At 51.3% G+C, this 21,954-nt stretch overlaps 1 protein-coding gene and 1 long non-coding RNA gene across 3 annotated transcripts; one reads left to right on the forward strand and one right to left on the reverse strand.

Moving 5' to 3' along the window:
• Positions 1-1,600: 1,600 nt before the first annotated feature.
• ALDH5A1 (aldehyde dehydrogenase 5 family member A1) lies at positions 1,601-21,939 on the reverse strand. 2 transcript variants are annotated; one of them, XM_043590700.1, is made up of 10 exons: positions 21,607-21,939; positions 18,197-18,280; positions 16,647-16,817; positions 14,917-15,033; positions 13,457-13,600; positions 11,202-11,345; positions 9,027-9,185; positions 4,461-4,630; positions 2,819-2,877; positions 1,601-1,851 (listed from the first exon to the last, which is right to left on the reverse strand). In XM_043590700.1, the coding sequence occupies exons 1-10, from the start codon at positions 21,922-21,924 to the stop codon at positions 1,646-1,648; spliced, it is 1,572 nt and encodes a 523-aa protein (XP_043446635.1). In that variant the 5' UTR covers positions 21,925-21,939; the 3' UTR covers positions 1,601-1,645. The 2 variants fall into 2 exon arrangements, with proteins under 2 accessions (XP_043446635.1, XP_043446636.1); XM_043590701.1 differs by lacking the exon at positions 14,917-15,033.
• On the forward strand, positions 11,297-13,842 carry LOC122489167. Its single transcript, XR_006298846.1, has 2 exons — positions 11,297-11,407; positions 13,142-13,842. It is a non-coding gene; the product is annotated as an uncharacterized LOC122489167 (long non-coding RNA).
• Positions 21,940-21,954: the final 15 nt, after the last annotated feature.

Consider the following 21,954-nt stretch of genomic DNA (forward strand, 5'->3'; position numbering starts at 1 on the left):
ATCCATATGCATGGGAGACATGTCCAGAAAGGCTTAGAATTTTCTTAATCAGAGCTCCTCTTACCAAGTGAAAGGAGACACAGCATCATTTTTGTTACAAATGATGAGCTGTAAAAACTTACTGGAGAAGGCGTGCCTGAATTTCAAGGCCTCGCACCTCTTCCATTAGGCGGACTGGCAATTATGGAAATTCATTTTCCTCTCGGGATCACTGTGGGGAGGCTGCTTGCTCTTGGGGGTGAGGACGGGAAGGGCAGGCTGCGGGCGACAGCTGCTCAGTCTTGGGTGGGAGTGCAGGCGGGCCCCAGCCTTCCTCACCTTGCAAAGCCACAGCTGGATTGGGGGGCAGGGAGGGGTTCTGCTGCTACTAAGAATAATGGCCCCTTTACTGGCACCGAATTTTTTTCTTTCTTTTTTTGCAAACATTTCGGTTTCTGTTGGCCTCGCAATCTCCCATTGAACTAAGCAAGCCACGTACACCATCTCTCCTCTGCATAAGGGACGGACTGCCGAATGGCGCATCTACGGGAACTAAGCTCCCCCCCACCCCCCAAGGGCTGCCGGGCCACGCCTCTGTGCCTTCCCTTCTCCCAGCTGCCTCTGCTGCTCTCTGCTTTCCGCCTAGGCTGACTTCCTGAAGGAGACAAAATGAAATGGAAAGCAGGATGGAGATGAGAGCATGATCTTTAAGTAGTAAATTTAGGATGATGAAGCTTTAACTGAAACGCTCCCGGGGCGCCTGGCTGGCTCAGTCAGTGGAGCACGTGACTCTTGATCTTGGGGTCGTGAGTTTGAGCCCCATGCTGGGTGTAGAGATTACTGGAAAAATAAGCTTAAGAAAAAAGGTCCAGAAAAAGAGAGGCGTGTTCTTTCTTTCCTCACAGAAACACAGGAGATTCTGTGCTACTGCGAAGTCTTAAAAATGATCAATTCAGGGGCGCCTGGGTGGTGCAGTCGGTTAGGCGTCCGACTTCGGCCAGGTCACGATCTCGCGGTCCGTGAGTTCGAGCCCCGCGTCGGGCTCTGGGCTGATGGCTCAGAGCCTGGAGCCTGTTTCCGATTCTGTGTCTCCCTCTCTCTCTGCCCCTCCCCCGTTCATGCTCTGTCTCTCTCTGTCCCAAAAATAAATAAAAACGTTGAAGAAAAAATTAAAAAAAAAAAAATGATCAATTCAGTCTCTGTGGCAACATTTAGGAATACACGGCACGGGCGTGTAGAGCTGAGCCAGGAGATTGACAGGGACGGTGGGCCCACCTCTGCCCGGCCTGTCCTCATGCTCAGGGGTCCTCCGGGCAGCCCTCTCTGGTGTGAGCTCAGAGCCACAGGGGAGATGGCGGGGTCACGGCCCAGGCAGTGATGAGCCTCTGGGACGGGACACCCAGCTCTTGGTGGAGTTCCAGGGCTTCGCTCTATACACGCAGTGCTGGTTCTTGGGGAGTCTGCGCCCCAGACGTGTGGCATCTGCTGGTCCCTCGTTAGGTAAGGGGAGGGGTGGGGCTCACCTGTGCTTAAGATCATGAGTATTGGAGGAGTTTGAAAAATCCCTAATTCCACTCACCTAGAAGTTCACCTAGAATAATGGATGGCATGTCCCCGTAAGTGCACGTCAGCTTCCTTTCTTTATTTTTTAAAGCACTGACGAGTCCTACAAGCCCCCGAAGCACACGTATTTGAGCTCTAGGTACTCGTCGATGCCGTACTTGGACCCCTCTCTCCCGAGGCCAGACTGCTTCACCCCGCCGAAAGGACACTCCACAGAGGAGATCAGCCCCTCGTTCACGCCCACCATGCCCACTTCCAGCCGCTCGGCCACTCTCCAGATCTGGGCTGGGTCTTGAGAGTAAAAATAACCTGTCAGGGGAAGAAAGGGCACACGCGGCTTATACAGTCGTTACAGACGTCGCGTCTAAAGCAGAGGATGCCACAGGCGACCTCTGTCTAGTCCTTTTCAGCGTTTCCTTTCATCACGCCCATCACCACCACCCTTTCCGACCTGAACCCCCGTGGCCCCCGGGCCCAGAATCTCTCTCCTCCCATCTCTGCCTAACACGGATGGCCTAGTGCAGGCTGCGGCCTCCTCTCCCCGCATCCTGTTGGGAAGGGACGAGAGGCGCGCTGGGTGCAGTGTCACCGAGGCACTCGGGCATACGTCCTACTGCAGCCTCGCGACAGGTCTGCACAGACAGCTGGGGGAAGGGCCTCCCCAGTGTGCGTGGCCTTCCTCCGGTTCCACGTACTTTGCTCACCCCCAGAGGGGAAGCTGCTACCGAGCAACCGTGTATCTGTGTCTTTGTATCTTCCTCAGCGCGCTCTCCTCACTGCGGATGCTAAATGCAGATTTGCCAGTGCATTTATGTGCATACGCTGGTGTCTGGCAGTGGGATATGTCCCGTGGCCACCCTGACCATCTCCGAACTAAAAGGACGGTGGCCACTCAGGCTCCGTCTGCACGCACGGTCATTGCTACTTCCAGGGTCCCCGCGGCTCCCCTCGGTCTGGCTCAGGCCGCCAGGAGTCAGGCGGAGTGGAAGAAAAAGACGTGAACTTCCAGGCATCAAGCCTCCGAGAACGTGGGAATTTTGGGGTGTGCGCTTCTCCACCCACAAGCTGCCCCCCAGCTCTCACCAGGAGCTCCAAAATGTGGGAAGGACCAGACAGGAGGCCGTGACCTTGCACAGACCCGCTCGTGCCCCGAAAAGCAGCAGAACACACGCTACAATGGCATTTCTGACTCAAAACCCAGGGGGATGTTTAAAAGGCAAACGCCAGCATCGGTTCCAGGAGTGGTTCTGATTCCCACGGAGCCAGGAGCGCCTACCTGCCAGCCCGACGTCAGCTGCGTTAGCGATCGCCACAGCCTCCTCCTCTGTGTCGAACCTGCCAGAGTTAAAGGGGTTGTCAGCAAAATCTGTAGGGGAGAGGGCAAAGAAAGCCGGCTCTCTGGTCTCCTGACTTGTTTCCTGAATAATGGCACGGTGTAAGTCGGGAGATCTGCAGAGACCCCAGGGCCGAGCACAGGAGCAAAGAGCCCCGCTGCTCAACACACACGGTTCCTCTCTGGCGAGAACGAGAGGCAAGCAGGCTGGCCATAGGGAACAGCGGCGACTCGGAAGGTCAAACCAAATGCCTTCAAAAAGGATCACTGCTCTTGCTGCCTACCGAGACTTTGTAACAATCGGCAACCACTTTAGAAGCAAGCTGTCCCCAGGAAGCTTGGGGTGGGGGGGGGGTGGCCAGGGCTCTGCGTGCGTGTATTCCTCCCTGAGATGAACAGCAGAGAAACCAAAGCCCCTTGTGGCCCCTTCCAGCTTTATCCCTTTCTTTCCAGAACAAGATTTGAGAAGCATTCTTCCGGGGCAAAGGGCTCTGAGCACCCCAGTTCTTAAATTCAGAGATCTGCCGGCAGCAGGAGCCAGCCATCTCTCTGGAGGAGACGGAGAAGGATAAGAAACAGAATGATCTACAAGCCAGGAGGCAGCAACAGTGGGACAGAAAAAGATGTAGGAAACGGATAAGCATCCACAGCAAAACAAGGGAGAATGAGGAAGTGGGGAGACTCCATTATGGGGAAGAACAAAGAAGTGGAGATAGCATGGATGACAGTAACTGAAGGAACACGGTGGGTGGGCTGGGTGGCACAGTGTATGTATCTCAGGAATGGATGGCTCAGCGGGCAGGTGGCAGGGAGGGGATGTCCCAGAAGGTGTCGGGAACGGATGAGGAGGTACGATGAACAGAGCGAAGAGGAGCGGGGTGACGCGGACGTGTCTCTACCACAGACCTCCTAGAGGCCGTTACGGAACGAATGGAGGGGAGAGAAAAACCTGCTGGAGAAACAGTGACCAGCAATTTCCCGGGACCAGACACACACCTTAGATATTCAAGGAAGACATTAGGACCGCAGCATGAAGACGCTCACGACGTGCCTCACCGGTAGAACTTAACGTCAGAGACCATGAGAAATCTTCATAGTCTCCAAAAAAGAAAAACTAGATCCTTTTCAAAGAAACAAGAACCAGACACCAACTTTCTCAGTGACGACTCCAGAAATAAGGAGACAGAGAAATGATACAGCGTTGAACCTAGAAGTTTATCCAGGTTGATTATTACTGACTTTTGAACGTGAGACAAAACATCACCTAAGAGCGCAGCAAGTGCATTTCCCTAACTCCCTCGAAAGAGCTCTTTGAGGATGTGCTCCGAGGAGAAGAAAAATGATTTCAGCAGAAAACACAAAAGTCAGGAGGCAAAGTAAAGAAGCTGCTGAATTCTGTGCTCTGCATAGGCAATGATAAAAACAAATTATTTTAGAACCATGAATGGGAGTTGTTGTTCTGCTGACACTACACAGCCCTGCCTCTGCAGCCCCCCGTCCCAGCCCCAGGGCCTTGAAACGGCACTCGAACGGCGTTCCTTTCTTGGTGTCCTCCTTCCCCAATCCACCCGCTGGGTGGTCTTACTTGATAACTGGTGCCAGAGGCCCAAACGTCTCTTCGTGAGAGCAGAGCATGTCCCTGGTGACATTGCTGAGCAGTGTGGGCTCAAAGAAGTTTTTTCCAAGTTGGTGTCGCTTCCCGCCTGTCACAACAGTGGCGCCTTTGGACACTGCGTCATTCACGTGCTTCTCTACCTGCGTAAAGAGAAGAGGAGGAGCCCGGGACAGCGGGCTTGAAGATATGTTGGAGAGGATACAATCTCTTAGAATGTTAAATCTGCAGAAAACTGTGCTTTTCTTCATTTCTTTTTCTTAAAAAAATAGGTTGAGAACGAGGTGCCCTCATGCTTTCTAGCTAGAAAGAACCAAATACGTGGAGACGCAGAGGCAGGAGGAGGGCATGTGGCAGGTGCAGTGCCGCCTTCCCCTGCTCTTTGTTTTTCCGCTGTTCCATTCTACCATTTGTTGAAGGGTCTGGTATGACCTGATGTCCTTCTGGGCCCGGCACCCTGAAGTTGCCCTGACATTTGTTCTTTGCACTCTTTTTTGTTTTTGTTTTTTAACTTTATTTCTTTTGAGGGAAAGAGAGCGAGGGATGGCAGAGAGAGAGAGAGTGAGAGAGAGTGACTGGCTCCCAAGCAAGGTCTGCACTGTCAGCACAGAGCCCAACGTAAGGCTCGTGAGGTTATACCTGAGCCAAAACCAAGACGCGGATGCTTAACTGACTGAGCCCCCCAGGCGCCTCTGTTCTCACACTCTTGAGCTGGCTCCAGGTTCTTGGGTGCCATGCTGTCCTCTTCACTTTCACTTTGTTCTCATGCATTCTTCTCAAGTGGTCATTTTGAAAAAGGTGCACTGAAAATGGTGTGCTTCCTGAGTTTCCTGACACTGCGTGTCTCATGGTTTTGTTTTTGTTTCGTTTTTTTTTAGGGGGGTGCAAAAAAGGTAGTTTTTGAAAGCACGGGGACAGGACCCATGGGCAGGAAGAGCTGCCTGCCATGTCTGATGTTTTTACCTTGTGTTGGTTGGTGGTGGAATTGTCATCCAATTTTCCTTCAGAACGCTAAGTACACGTCTCTATTTCTAGTGTTGTTGAAAAGCGCTTCCAAAATAGTTCTCGCCCCTTGGCAGGTAGCTTTCCCCCCCCATCTCTGGAAGCTTTTAGGATCTTCTATGTTCCTGACACTCCACTGTTCTAGCAGAATGGATCTGGGCTTTCTGCTTTCCTTCCACTTGGCAGTTGGTAAAGTCTTTCCATCTGAAGAATCATTTTCCCCTGGCTCTGAGTTTTCATTTCTCATGTTTTTGATAATGCTGCTACTTCTATGTCTGTTCTAGAGTTCCTGTAGCTAAAATGGATATGCCTCTCACCTCAGATTAATTCTGATTTCTTTTCAAATTTGTCATATTTTTCATTTGTCTTTAAAAAAAAAACAACTTGTATTTCTTACGTAATCTCTACACCCAACATGGGGCTCAAACTCATGACCCCAAGATCAAGTCACATGCTGTACAGACCGAACCAGCCAGGTGCCCCTCATCTCTTTATCTTTTGCTTTAAATTCTCCTTGGTTCTGCCTTCTGTCTTCATCTACTGATGTTTTTAAAAAATTTGACCATCATGTGTTTAATTTCTGAAAACTCTCTTGTTCTCACTGCCTCAATTTTCACAGGACCTGCTTCTGTTTTGTAGATGCGCTATCTTCTCAGAAGCACACGGATGACGCTATGATCCTCAGAAAATTCCTTTCTGTTCCGGGACTCATCTGCTTCCTTGAGGGTCAGGTGTTCCTCTCATTCCTGAGGGTTTGCTCCAAACCCTGGCTGTTCACCTTCCTCGTGAAGGACTGGCTGGGTGACGTGGGTGGCCTTTACAGTTTCCGGTCTCTCCCCTGAACAAGGGGACAACGGCAAGCTCAGGTTTATTCTGACTTGGCAGGCTTCACGTTAGGGACAGCCCCTGTCCCCAGAGGGCAAAGGCACACCAACTGAGGTTGGAGCCGTAGCTCACCTCCTGCCCAGAGCAAATGCCTACACTCTCCTGGTGGTGGCTGTGAGGTGCAATGGTGTAGGGACGGCCCAGAAAACTGTACAAAATATAATTAGTTGGCGCCATGTTTCCCCTGCTCCCATTCCTACCCTACCCACTTCTAGAAAGTTCCATCCTAAAAAATGGCACCCACTTCCCCTACAGGCTTCCCCTGGGAATGCTTCGTCTGCTTTGACTTTTGTATTAGCACCATCCATTCCTCCTTCCAGAAGTTCTCCACAACCTTTGGTCCCCGGAGACCTCCCAGGGGAGGACTCTTATTCTTGGCAGAATATGCCACGGGATTTCAGGAAAGGTAAATACTGGCTGGGGCACACTCCACCCTCCAGAACCGCCCTTTTTAATCCCTCGCCCCCTACCATGCTCTCAGAGTCCACTGTCTGCAACAAACCCCATTAGCCGTCATGGCTTACCTTCCACGATTTATAGCTCGAAAACTAATTATATTTAACAAGGGCCACCTCTTTGCCCCCAGAGAGAATATGGTCTGCCCTTTTCTGGTCATGTTAGGTGTCATGTGCAGTGTCCCCCCCACCCAAATTTACCCTGTGACTGTGGGTATTACTAAAGCAGGCACAATGGATTTTTGCAGACAAGAGGTTTTCTACTAAACTCTGAAAAACATCCTTCACTTTCCTTGTTCGAAGTCCTGGGACACAGCGCCCTCTAGAGGCCAATGGTTGCACCTTCACTTTGGCAGGAACACCAAAATCTCTAGGACAGTGGTCTCCCAGGCTGGCAAATTAAAAACAGCGGGGGCACTTGAAAAACTCTCAGTGCTGAGGCCCTACTCACACCCCGTCTCCTCGGGAAGGACTCTGGCATCTGCAGGTGTGAAAGGCACAGGGCGGGTTAAGAACCAGCACTCTGTCCCTCGAGCCACAGCTAGTTCAGACCCAAATTGTCTCCACTGGCAATCAAGGCACAGGGTCCAAAGTCACATCAAAAATGCAGGTGGTACCAACATACACTTTAATGCATGTTCTCTACTAGGGCAATGCCAAGGCAATCACTAGACAGTTATCAGAGCTCTGTCAAACCTCAGTGCTTCCCTTGGCTCCCGCTGGGTGAGGCAACAGATGTGGGTCTTTGGGCCACCTCCTTTCTTCCCTGCACATCAATCTCCAGCCTCCATTTTCTGTCCAACTTAAATTATTCCATTAAAATCCTTTCTATTAATAGAGACTTATCTAAAGAGCATACTGGATGTTCGTATCACAAGAAAGTTCCTTGTAAGTAACTCTAAAAAGGATAAGGTTTTCCCCCATTATTTATTTAATTCCAGGGTCATTAACATACCACGTTCTAGTAGTTTCTGGTATATAATATAGTGATTCAACAGTTCCAGACATCACCCAGTGTTCATCATGATCGGTGTACTCCTAAATCCCCATCACTTATTTCACCCACCTCTTTCCCCCTCTGGTGACCACCAGTGTGTTCTCTGTGGTTAAAAGTCTGATTTTTCTTGAGTCATTTCTTCTTTGTTTTTTTTTCTTAAATTCCACATATGGTTGAAATCTTATGGTATTTGTCTTTCTCCGACTGACTTATTTCACTTCACGTTATACCCTCTAGATCCATCCATGTTGTTGCAAATGGCAAGATTTCATTCCTTTTTTTTTTTTTTTATGGCTGAGTAATGTGCCATTGTATATACGTAGTACATCTTCTTTATTTAAAAGGATTATGTTTTAAAACAGGAGATTATGTTTTAAAACACCAAGGGCAGAACTCTCGCCCAGCTAGTGATCTATCTAGACCATGACTTTCTTTGAACAAACAGATCCTTCCTAAAAGCAGTCTCTCTCTCCTGGCATTTGTAAATACTGGGTGTGGCTTCTGTTCCTCTGCATCTCCCTACCAGATGCTTTTGCCAAGGATTCTTCTGAAGGGCATTTTGTTGTCAATGGAAGCCAGCATTTCAGCTGAAACACCCATGATTTCAAAAATAAAACCGGTCTTCCTTTCCTTTTAGCTGTTCAAAAATTTAAAGAACTTTGTCTTTCAAGATCCTAATTCCTGAGGCAGCCAGGGATAGAATGATCACCACTATCAGAGAAAATTTAGGGAGGGCAGTAGGAGATCTAAAGTAACAGAGTTCGGGGCGCCTGGGTGGCTCAGTCGGTTAAGCGTCCGCCATCAGATCAGGTCATAATCTCATGGTTCGAGTCTGAGCCCCGTGTTGGGCTCTGTGCTGACAACTTGGATACTGGAGCCTGCTTCGGATTCTGTGTCTCCCTCTCTCTCTGCCTCTCCCCAACATGTGCGTGCGTGTGTTCTCTCTCTCTTTCTCAAAAATAAACATTAAAAATAAAGTGACATCTGACGAGTGCTCAGTGTAATGACAGAGCCAGAAAAGCTTATAAGCCAGATGATACCATTTATTTAATTCATGCAAATGGGCAGAAATTCACTTTTTTCTGATTTCTCCATTGTTTCCAAAACAGCCTTGCTGGGCACCTTACTAAAGTGTTTTTTGCCAGTTAAAGCTCTTGACACTGAAACCATGAAATTTAACAGAAAAGCAAATGAACTTACCTTTTCTACCGCCTTTTCATCAATTAATGGGCCTTGAGTAGTTCTCTCCTCAAATCCATTACCCACACGCAGGTTCGTTTTAATTGCCTCGGCAAATTTCTTCACAAAGGAATCGTGGATACCCCTTTGCACCAAGAAACGGTTTGAGCAAACGCAAGTCTGGACAGAAAAAAAACCCAAACCAAATTCACAAGACCATTTGTCAGAAGCTACTGACCCAGCCAATAAAAGTTTCACTGTTGCTATCAGATACTCCATGTGAAAACACTTCCCCAAGTGGCTCTTGTCCTGTGTCCAACCTGCCATATTCCTCCCCATGTGGTTGGGGCTCTGAAGACGAATGCACAAAGTGCTCATTCTTCTCCAACCTCGTCCATAGCTGCCTCACCTCGAGGTTAAACAAGTAAGCAAGTACAAACATCTGCACAAAAAGAGAAAGCCACCCGACTCAAGTTTTTTCCAAAGGGTTAAGTAAGCCATTATGAAACAAACAGGAAGAAGAAAGGAGCATAAAAAAACAGTAACTCCACGAGAGACAGTTTTGCTGCAGTGACAGAGCAGGAGCAGGAAGGAAGGCAGTCAAAGACTGACTTCTATCTACTAGCTTATTAAACTATTTAAGGGTTTGGCTGAATTTGACATTTTGAAAATGGCCGTTCTTCCACGTCAACCTAAATTATTGAAAAGACTTTTGCTTATTTTTTCCTAATTAGACCTAATATTTTAAAATTATAAAATACAACCACATTATAGGAATTGCAGTTATCACTGATAGATTTTCTTCCTGTATGTTTTTCTTAATCATGTATTTTTCTAGTAGAAACTATCTACTTACATATAATTTTGCATCCTATGCATTTTTACTGGCTTAAATCAACATACCTCAAAGTTGTAGCTTTATAACTCTGAAGGTTACACATATTGGCATTTTATGTTTCTAAAAGAAAACACAGGTATTTCGGAAACAACCAAGCTATTTAAGGTTATATGAAAGGGGAAAAATTAATTACCAAAGGTCAACACAAGGATGAAAACTATTTGATACAGAGTATTATACAAGATTTCACCTTTTTTCCCCCACAATATAACCTTTCAGGGAGTTTTTATTCTGTCTCTGGAATGCATTTAAAACCACTTATTGGGGCACCTGGGTGGCTCAGTCCATTGAGCGTCTAACTCTTGATTTCAGCTCAGGTCATGATCTCATGGATCATGGTATCGAGCCCCAAGCCGGGCTCCATGCTGCCAACATGGAGCCTGCTTGGGATTCTCCCTCTTTCTCTCTGCCCCTCCCCTACTCACATGAGCTTTTGCAAAATAAATAAATAAACTTAAAAAAAAAATAAAACCACTTATTGATGGTACTCTGAGACAAAGTGCTTAAGGATATTTTGTAAGAAGCCAGGTTTCTGGCAACAGCCTGGAGAGAAACCAGGAGACAGGCCTCTTGGTCCACAGTCCCAGCTCCTTAGCAGTGCTGGCTGGCCCTACGACCCAGGGACGTAGGACTTCAAGTCAAACAGTCTCTCCAGAGTTTCGTTGCCTCATGTATAAAATGCAGGGTTTGTATCAGGTCACTTTGAAGGTCCGCACCAGATGTGTTATTCCGAGATTTCCTTGGAGGTGTGAACTCGGGCCGCCACTCCGATGGCAACCTGGAGACCCCATGGGCACCTGTACCGTGTGCCTGTCAGGCCGCCTCCACCTCAAGGACAGTGAGACCCAGGCAGCAGGGTTTTGAGTTTTTCCAGAACCATCTCAACATTTTCCTACTTTCTTTTCCTTAAGACTGTGGGCCTCAGACCCCAGCTGTTCAGGCTGTTTTGTGTCTGAGGAGATGACTTTACCTGTGCAGCAGAGAAAAGCCCAGTGAGGGAAAACTGAAGATAATAACTAAGGTGAGGGAATAACTGACGAGTAGGAAGAGAACAGTTTAATTAAAAAAAAAATCTGTCCATGAAATTCCTCATTACACCTTATTTCCATTTGGACCCTCTGAGCCCGGAACAGTCACTGGCAAAAAGAGGGCCTTAAGAAATACGTGCTCAAAGAGTAAAGAAAGAATTACGGAAGGAACCTACAAGTTTTCCTTCCAGGAGGTGAGTCAGGTGGTAAGATCTTTGTGAAACACACACACACACACACACACACCCTGAAAATCGCCACAGGACTCACCTGTCCAGAGTTCCTAAATTTGGATGCCATGGCTCCCGCGACAGCCTGGTCCACGTTGGCACTGTCGAAGACGATGAACGGGGCGTGGCCGCCCAGCTCCATGGAGACCCTCTTCACAGAGCCAGCTGCGTGGTGCAGCAGTATCTGCAACAGAGCACAGACTCCGTGAGCACCAGGCAGGAGCAGCTACCCAGCCACCCGCACCGGTAAGCCTCTGTTTCCCACAACTCCCCAGCAATGGAAAAGCCAGGCGCACAGTAGTGTACGTGGGATGGTGGTCTGTATAAGAAAAGGAGGAAATGAGAACGTCTATTTCTAGGGGCACCTGGGCAGCTCAATCGGTTGAGTGTCTGACTCTTGGTTTCGGCACAGGTCTTGCAGTTCATGGGATGGAGCCCTGCATCAGGCTCTGCACTGACAGCGCAGAACCTGCTTGGGATTCTCTCTCTCTTGGGATTCTCTCCCTCTCTCTCTCTGCCCTTCTCCTGCTGGTGCTCACACATTCTTTCTCTCTCTCAAAAATAAGACAGAACACATATCTCTATTTGATAAACAGTAGGAAGGTAACAAGAAACAAAGAGTATTTACTTATAGAAGGGAGGGAGTCAGGAGCAGGAGAGAGCCTTCTGAATGTGAGCGTGTTTACATCGTCTGGCTTCCTGAACCATCTAAGTGTATTACCTATTAAAAAATTATGTGGTGGGGCGTCCGGGTGGCTCAGTAGGTTAAGTGTCCCACCTCGGGTCAGGTCATGATCTTACTGCTCATGAGTTCGAGCCCCACATCGGGCTCTGTAATGACAGCTCAGAGCCTGGAGCCTGTTTCAGATTCTGTGTCTCCCTCTCTCTGCCCCTCCCCCACTCACACTCTGTCTCTTGCTCTCTCTCAAAAATAAATAAATGTTAAAAGAAATAAAAAAAAATTAAAAAACTTTACGGGACAATTGGCTTAATCATATTAGAGGGAAGATAATAAAATCTCCCAGAATCCCATAGCCCATAGCTTAGCACTGATAAAATTTTGAGGTATACTGATTCAGAATATGGTCACACACACAAGTTCATATATATGTACTTCCTCTTTTTTTTTTTAATAAAGAAAACAATGGTAGATTTATACAGTTTTGTAACCTTTATCTTCCCAATTAACCACGTATCTGGAACATCTTAACACTTTCATAGCACTTTATACCATATTCCTTTAGTGTAACACTATAATGTGAAGATTCTCTTATGTTAGTACATGTTTCTAGAACATTCTTTTTTTTAATATTTATTTTTGGGAGAGCGCAAGCAGGGGAGGGGCAGAGAGAGAGGGGGACAGAGGATCTGAAGCAGGCTCTGGGCTGACAGCGAGCCCGATGTGAGGCTCAAACTCACAAACTGTGAGATCATGATCTGAGCTGAAGTCAGAAGCTCAACTAAGCCACCCAGGCACCCCTAGAACATTCCTGTATTCCATCGCATGGCTATTTCATAAATTTATTTAGCCCCCATCTGTTGGAAATTTAGCTTCCTAATTTCTTGTTAAAAATAACACTGCAGGGGCGCCTGGGTGGCGCAGTCGGTGAAGCGTCCGACTTCAGCCGGGTCACGATCTCGCGGTCCGGGAGTTCGAGCCCCGCGTCGGGCTCTGGGCTGATGGCTCAGAGCCTGGAGCCTGTTTCCGATTCTGTGTCTCCCTCTCTCTCTGCCCCTCCCCCGTTCATGCTCTGTCTCTCTCTGTCCCAAAAATAAATAAACGTTGAAAAAAAAAATAACACTGCAATTATTCTCTCAGTATAAATTTGTAGGACGACGCACAACTGTAAAGCTTTTTAAGGAAACGAACAAAAAGGCCTTTCTATTTCTGCAAGGACCTTTCTACTACCTACAATTTTTGTTCAATTCCAAGACCTCCATTCCAACATCAGTTGTATGTTTCTGGAAACTTTATTCCAGATCATGAAAGAAATGCGCATCTCACAACTGAGGAAACACAACGGATAGATTTCAGCCACTTCCCCGGGCCACAAATCCTGAGAGCTCCAGCTGCGCCGACCCCTCGGTATGGTCAGAAGCCTGGGTCAGGTTCACAGTAAGGGACACCATCCAAAATGTCTCCAGAGGATGATCAGACATCACTTTATGCAACAAACCTTTCAACACTCTGCTGAGAATGTTCCTTAAGAGGTTGATAACGAGGAACTAGTATTTTCAGTCTCCAAGGAAAATATGAGAACGACATCTGTTTTCTCTGGCACTTAAGTCACGTACCTTTCCGGTAGCTGTGGAGCCAGTAAAGGAGATTTTGGACACCAGAGGGTCAGTACAAAGTGCTTCCCCTACTTCCTTGGCCTTCGCTCTGGAGCAGGGAATGACGTTGTACACGCCGGGAGGAATCGCAGCCTGGTCCGCGAGCTACAGAAACGGCAGGCGGGGGGCAGCACGTGATCAAACCGGAACCGGGAAGAGAGAAACGGCTGTTTAAATCCAGAACGTACTGGGGGAAATACTAAATTGACCTGGGGACAGAATACGAATATATTTGGGCCTGAAATGAGATCCTTATTCACGCCAAGGTGGTATTAAATGCGTTGTCACACACTGAGCTCTTTTACGGCATGAGTTTTCATGCCACTTTCTGTTTGCAAAAATAAAGAGAAAAAACAAAAACGAAAAAAGCCCCTTGGATTTCTTCCCTGAAAAATGGGAGGAGAGTTCAAGAAGCTTGGGGTTCACCTGTAGAAGGCGCGCAGGGGGCAGAGCCGCCCACAGGTGACCTCGCAGGCCAGCGGCCAGGAAAGGGAGGCGACGCCCGGGCCGCACACCAGGGCCGAAGGGAGGCAGCGCGCCCACCCGCCAGCGCCCGGGCCCGGACCCCGCGCGCGCTCCTTCCACGCTGACCCTCCTTGGGTCAGCCGTTGCAGGAATCACCGTCACGGCCGAACCTCCCGCACAGTCAACGCCGCAGGAACCCGACTGGGGATTCTGGGAAGACGGCGGGAACAGCAGAGTGTTGCGCCCTCTCTGAGTCCCCTCGTAAACCCAGCGAGGGCAACGACACGGCCAAACCCAAGTATCGGGGACGAGATGGGCAGCGGCGTGCGCAGGACGGTCGGCGTGTTTCCCGCGCCGCTGCGCTCACCCGTCCGACGTCCGACTGCCCGGGCGTCCGCCGCGAAGACGGCAGTCGGGACAACCGCCTGGCCGCCCCCCCCCCCCCCCCCCCCCCCCCGCTGCGCGGGCACCCGGCACCCGCCCCGCAGCCTTGTGGGAGAACCGGCAGCCTGGCGGCTTGCTCCGGGCCGACCGGCGGGTGCGGACGGAAGCCGTGCGACGGGCGGGTCACGGAGGAGCCCAAGCGGCCCCCAGGTGCTCGCGGAACGCAGGGCAGGCGCCCCCAGAGCGGCCGCTGTGACCGCCCAGCGCAGCAGCAGGTGCCGGCCAGAGAGTCCGCACAGAGGACGGGGGGGGGGGGGGGGGGGGGGGGGGGGGGGGGGGAGTGGCCGGCGGCGGGAGCAGGAGGACAGAGAGCATCTTTAGGGCAGCCTAAAACATGTGTACAGATGTCAGAAAGTCCCCCATTGTTGCTTTTTCTCAAACGTCAGACTTAAAATAACTGCTAGTCAGTTAAAACCCAACACCATCCAGCATGAGACGCAGCTAAAGGGGCAGGTTTTCAATCTGCTGCTTGGACTTGGTCAGCTCCGTACGACCGCGGGGGAGAGGCTCACCTCGGCCAGGGCCAGGGCGGAGAAGGGCGTGTGCTCGGCGGGTTTCACCACCACGGTGCAGCCGGCGGCCAGGGCGGCCCCCACCTTCCTGGTGATCATGGCGCTGGGGAAATTCCACTGGGGTGAGAAGAGCAGAGAGGAGATGAGAGACGCTGGACCGCCCGGTTGTTCAAAGGCAGGCAGGTCGGGAAGTCAGTCAACAGATGCCATTGCACACACGGACTCCGAAAGCAGTGCTCCCGCTCCTCCTGCACAGGTGAGCTCTCAGAACACCTGACACCCGACCTCCCGGGCGACTCGGGACAAAGGCTCGCCAACACAGGGAACATTTTCAGAATTTAAAACAGTACAAGAGTATCCACACCAGGAGTTGGCAAACTTTTTCTGTAAAGGCCCAGATTGTAAAAATTTAGGCTCTGGGGGATGTAGTTTCTGTCTCAAGTACTCTGTGGTTCTTTTTTTTTTTTTTTTTTTTTAACGTTTTTTTTATTTATTTTTGAGACAGAGAGAGACAGCATGAATGGGGGAGGGGCAGAGAGAGAGAGGGAGACACAGAATCGGAAGCAGTCTCCAGGCTCTGAGCCATCAGCCCAGAGCTCGACGTGGGGCTCGAACCCACGGACCGCGAGATCGTGACCTGAGCTGAAGTCGGACGCTTAACCGACTGAGCCACCCAGGCGCCCCAAGTACTCCGTGGTTCTAATGTGAAGGCAGCCACAGACAGTACGTGCAGGGATGGGTGTGGCTGTGTCCCAATAAAACTTTATTCACAAATACAGGCAGCAGGGCTGGGTTAGGCCTGAAAGCTGTAGTTGCCTGACCCTCTAGGAGAAAACATTAGCAAAGGTAATTTTCCAAATGGCAGGTGATTTATTACTTCCTTCTATTTATAGATCTATATTTGTAGACCTCTCCCTATTTTATTTTGACAAATATTTGCATAGTGCTGATTCTGTGCCAGGCACTATTCTAAGCACTTTTAAATTATAATTAAATCCTCATCAACACCCACTGAGGTCAGTATTATTATCCTGGAGGACAATGAGGACATCCGTTGGGGAAAATTGAGACAGAGCAGTTAAGTAACTTGCCCAAGGTCACACAGCTTGTGAACGTCTAGTTCCGGGTCACACGGAGTCAGTCTAGGCAGTAAGGGGGGCGTCAGCCTGTGACTCTGCTGAGCCAGGGAAGAAAGCGGTCTCGGGACCAGCGGGCACTGTAGGTGAACTGACATGAGAGGCCTGGCAGGCAGCAGGCCCTCTGGTGGCCCAGACAGGGCTGGGTGCCCCACCAGTGTATTGTGGCTCTGTCCAGGCAGACACAATGTTGTATTTCTTAGCCTTTTCACCTCCAGAACCCGGCCCACTGCACGCAAACACTTGGCTGTTGATGATAACCATAAAATCAGCATAAAAATGTCCCCAAACCACAGCATGTTCAATGTGTCACATCCTGCCTCTAGGAAAAAAGACCTTTGCAGATGTGCTAGAGTCGCTGCCACGAAGCAGCCTTTAAGCCATGTCAGAAAAGCCACTGGGTCCTGCCGTGGGTCCCCCCACCCCTGCAGGCATTAGAAACAGGCCTCCCCGGCCGCCACCCCACACTGGGAATCAGGGAGCAAGGGCAGGTGACAGCCCCCGGCAGGATCACACGTCTCCCCGAGGAAGAGCGAGCTGTCCCTCGCTGCGTCTCCTACCCCAGGCCCCTGCCCATCCCTCCGGTCCACCTACCGGCGTGATGACCGCGGCCACCCCGAGGGGCTGCTTCAGGACCAGCGCCCGCTTCTCCTTGGCGGGGGTGTAGATGACGTCTCCGTAGACGCGGCGGGCCTCCTCTGAAAACCACTCTAGGAAAAGGGCGGAATAGGCAACTTCCCCCTGCGCCTCCTTCAGCGGCTTCCCCTGGACCGGATCGGAAAAGGACACATTCAGAGGCGCCTGGGTGGCAAGGTCCGTTAAACGTCCAACTCCCGATCTCAGCTCAGGTCATGATCTCAGGGGATCGCGGGTTCAAGCCCCGCATTGGGCTTTGTGCTGTGTTGACAGCACGGAGCCTGCTTGGATTCGGTCTCTCCTCTCTGCCCCTCCCCTACTTGTGCTCTCTCTTTCGAAGTAAGTAAACAGACTTAAAAAAATTAAAAAAAGAAAAGGACACATTCACTGCCTCCTAACCACAAAAGCCTGACTCCGCGCCTGGAAATTCTTCCAGGCCGCATGCACGGCAGACGAGTCTCCTGCCCCTCACAAAACCCACGTGGTTGTTGAGAAATTCGGTGACCCCAGCAGAAGTCTTGGAAAGCAGAGTTACAAACGGTGACAGAAAGCAACGAGCCCCACCCAAGCCACAATCCTGTTCGCATCCAAGATAGTGGCAAGTGCGTCTCCTCCTTTGTTCTCCTCCTCACATCTTCCCGAGGGTGGGACCCTGGTGTCACATGACTGTTACAGCTACCAGAAGCTACAGGCTCGTTTTCAACGTACAAAAACAACATGAAAAAAAAAAATCAACCGTACCAATCACATGGAAACAACTGGGAACGGTGAGAAAGCATTATTCACATAGTTTCACTCAAAATCTATTTCTCACGTGTTATGGTTATCACTATAACCTCCCCTCCCACCTTCAGTACAGTTTGTCCTCTGTATTTAAGAACCTCTTTTTGTCCTTTTTACTTTTCCTTTGTTTGTTCCGTTTCTTAAATTCCACATAGAAGGATATCATAAAACGTACCAGCCGTTCTTGGGCTGATTTATCTCACTTAGTGTCATACTCCCTAGCTCCATCCATGTTTCTCTGTGTCACTCAAGCGTGCAATATACAAATGGTTCTAGCAACGACGAGGGCCTGGCTTCATTAGCAAAAGTTGGTGCCGGGCACAAGAATTAGTTGGTATCTGTGGGGGTGCCTGGGTGGCTGGTTAGGCATCTGACTTTGGCTCATGATCTCACGGCTCATGGGTTCGAGCCCCGCATCGGGCTCTGTGCTGACAGCTCAGAGCCTGGAGCCTGCTTCGGATTCTGTGTCTCCCTCTCTGCCTGTACTCCCCACCTCCACCACAGCCCCCCTCACCCCCCGCCATCTCAAAAATAAATAAACATCAAAAAAATTTTTTTAATAAATAAACATTTAAAAAAAGGATTAGTTGGTATTTGACCATTAGGTGAAGAATTCCCATTTTCTTTAGCTGCAGAACAGCCCTGAAGTTAGAGGCTTTCCCAAGCTTTTGCCTGAGAATTCCAGGGCATTTTCTTAGGGTAACAAGTTAGGACCTTGAACTTACACTTTCAGCTGTAATGATCTTGGCAAGGTCATCCTTATTTTGCATCATTAAGTCGTACCATTTCCGAAGTAATGAACTCCTCTCCTGGCCGAGGAAATAAAAACAACAGTCATACAAAATAACCTTCCGTGTCCCCTCACTCTCGGGGAGACACAACTCGACCTTTCCTTTTTGAGGCATAATCCACATATAACGTTATGTTAGTCTCAGGTGTGCAGGCCCCTCTTTGATAAGTAATGAGATTCCATTTCAAGTTGCACGTAAAGGCGTATGCGGAGTCATAAATCGTGAAAGAGAAAAGCAGCTTCTGTGGAACAGTGCAAATATGAACAATTTCACCGCACACAGGTACAGTTTCCTGCTGGCCCTGTGCTCTGCCAGGTAGGAATCTGGTGACTACAGGCCAGCACTTCCTCTGGGTGAGAGAGGAAAGACTGTGTTCTAGGGGGCCTAGCTTGGAGAAAGCAATCAAATATCTGAGTACATGGTCTGCTCGATGTAAAGCACACGCTCTGCCTGAGAGAGAACGAGAGAAGAACGGGAAACGGTGTAAGAACTGCAGGAATACAAAGTGGATCCTGCTGGTGGCAGAAAACACAATGTCCAGGCCGAACCCTGGGGGCCAGGGGAGGCGACAAACCATCCTCAGTATGCACAGCCTGGGTTACGGGCTAATGGGGTCCGCCCAAAACAGACATGTTGCAGGGGCGCCTGGATGACTCGGTCAGTTAAGCATCCAACTTCAGCTCAGGTCATGATTTCATGGTTTGTGAGTTCGAGCCCCGTGCCGGGTTCTGTCCTGACAGCTCAGAGCCTGGAGCCTGCTTCGGATTCTCGGTCTTCCTCTCCCTCTGTCCCTCCCTCACTCTCACTCCGTCTCTCAAAATAAACAAACATTAAAATGTTAAAAAAAAAAAGAAGGAAGCAGCCTTGACTTTGGATTTCTAGCCTGCAGAACTGAGCCAATCTGTTTCTGTTGTTTGAACCATCAGGCTTGTGGGGCAGCTCCCAGAAACCTCCACAGCCTTTGTGAGGAGCTGTGTGAGCATGCAGGGCTCCAGCAGGGAGGCTCACGGTGCACGGAGTCACGTGGGGCTCAAGTCCCAGAACCCCCACCTGAGCAGGGGTGAGTGGTGGATGGTGAACTCTGAGCCTCTCGCAGCCAGGTTCCTCATCCAAAACAAGGATTGAGTATCTACCTCATAGAGCCATCAAAAGGACTAGAGGAAGCACCTGTTAAGCACCAAGAACAGTACTCAGATGTGGCAGGCACCGTAACGGCCCTCAGAGACGGCCTCACCCTAATCACTGCAACCTGTCAACCTGTTACCTTACGTGGCAAAGGGATTTTGCAGATGTGATTACGTTAAGGACCTCGAGGTGAGGAGGGTAGCCTGCATTTCCCAGGTGGGCCCAATGTAATCACAAGGTCGCTATAAGAGAGAGGCAGGAAGGTCAAAGGCCAAGTAGTAGCAGAAAAAGTGTGGGGCTGCCTCAAGAAGCTGGGAAAGGTGAGGAAACCCCTAGAGCTTCCAGAAGGAACACAGCCCTGTCCACACATTTTGCGCTTCTGACTTCCAGAATAGTAAGGGCATTTGTGTTGTGTGAAGTCACGAAGCTTGTGGTAATTCGTTACAGCGGCCACAGGAAACCAACGCGCCGGCTTATGAGGCGCCTGTGAGTACCCAGCTCCCTTCTCCCCCGAGCTCCTCCAGGAGGTCCCAAGGTGGGAAACGGGAGGTCCTAAAACACGTGAAAAGAACGCTGTGAGGCAAAAAAAAAAAAATGTCAACAGGAAATGCAAGACCTGTGCTATGGAGAGAAGGGAGAATAGTGAGGCTGTGAGCTCGCTGGGATGGGCCCAACGGCAGAATCAACAGGTGAACTCGACCTCCGCAACGGGCGGGTGGGACGTGAAGGCCTAGGGAAGCGGGCAGAAAGCGGCTGAGAGCGGGGGGTGGACGGCACAGGCCGGGGGACAAGAAGGGAGGGTCACGGTGGCCACACAAGCCGTATCGGAGCCCACGTCTCATAGCTGCAGAGGTGGGCCTGTCTTCCTAGGCAAGGCGGAGCCCCTTACTTCCTCAGGAAAATGCTCCGAGATCCTTCCAAGAAGGAAGGAGAGAAGGCCCGAGCTCCTGGAGGACAAGCTGATGCCACGCATTCACGTTCAAGGGCACTGATGTCAGGTGGGTGATGTGAACACCCGGGGACTGTGTCAGTGAGCGGTCCCGGCACCAGCCCTGGGCTCAAACAACCACCGGAGCAGAGACGGGGGCAGAAGAGCTGCGGACGCCTGCAACACCGCCAGCTCCTGCCCACCCCTTCCCCGTCTCAGCTGGTGGTCACTCCTTCCTGCCCCGCTATTCTGGCCAGAGACCCTGGGGTCCCGGCTGACCCCTCTTCCTCTCACACCCTGTCACCACCAGGGACTCCAGTTACCTGCAGGGTCACAACAGACCCTTCCGCGGACCGCCCTGCTTCAAGCCTCAGTCACTGCCACCAGCCCCCTAAGGGGCCTCCACCGCCCCTCCCTCTCCGTGCTATGCCTCCAGTACCCTTTGCAAATGCAAAGCTGATCACCGCTCAGCTTGAAACCCTGGGACGGTGCCCCACCTCCCTCAAGGTAAAACCTAGTCCACGCTCCCCTCTGGATCCAGCAGGCCATCCCGTCTCTCCCGCCTGCAGAGCCTCCCCAACCCCTTGCTGCTCTACAAATGGGTCAGGCACGCTCCTGACTCGGGAATCTTGGTCCAGCTGAATTCCCTTCCCCTGCCTTTATTATTGCAGCTCGTGTCCTCTGGGAAGCTACCCTGATGCTCAGGCTGAATTGTGTCTCCCCCTGCTGTGCCCTTGGTATCACAGAACAGGGTCTTGAAAGAGGTTATCAAGGTTCAACGAGGTCATACAGGTGGGTCTTCACCCAACAAGACTAGCGTCTTGACAGGAAGAAGGTAAGGACACGGACAGGTAGAGAGGGAAGGTCGTGTGAAGACGACCACCTGCAGGCCCGGGAGATGCCCGCTAGCGCAGCGCCCTTCCACGCAGGCCGAAACCTGGAGCACGGTCCTGCACCACGCCCGACGACCCAGGCTGAGCCACCTGAGCTCACCTCCCGGCCCCCCGCCCACGGTCAGGCCCCTCGACCTGCTCACCCCACCCTCGGCTCGCTGCTCATTTCATGTTACTCCTCCGGCTTCTGCCTGCCAGGCTGGACGTTTCCAGAGGCTGGAGGGCGGCGCCTGGCCCCAGCCCCCCGCACCGCGGTCGGGACCACGCCGACGCTCCAAACTTCCCCGTGGCTCGCCTCTGCTCTCCTTTCTACGACTTCGTGCCCGGCGCATCGGGGAGTGGGGAGCGACGCGGCCGGTTTCCCTATGGGGCAAGCCCGGGCCCCCGAGCGCGCTCACCTTGGCCGAGACGCCCCTCCAGCTGCAGAAAGCCTCGTAGGCGGCTCGCACCGCGGCGCGGGTCTCGGGCACCCCGCAGTCGGCCACCAAGCCCAGCTGGGCGCCGCTGGCCGGGTCGTGCACGGGGAAGGCGGCGGCGGCCGGGAGCCAGCGGCCGCCCACGAAGCTCTCGGTGCGCAGCAGCGCCGCGGACAGGCCGGCCGGGCCCCCAGCAGAGCGGCGGGGCTGCGCGGGGCAGCCGGGGCGCAGGCCGCGGCCCGCGGGCGCGGGCGGGAGGCGCGGGGCCCGGCAGCTCCGCAGCCGCAGGCAGGTCGCCATGGCCCCGGAGGCGGCGGCAGGAAGCAGGCA

This window comes from Prionailurus bengalensis, chromosome B2 (assembly GCF_016509475.1).
Source record: "Prionailurus bengalensis isolate Pbe53 chromosome B2, Fcat_Pben_1.1_paternal_pri, whole genome shotgun sequence".
NCBI lineage: Eukaryota > Metazoa > Chordata > Mammalia > Carnivora > Felidae > Prionailurus > Prionailurus bengalensis.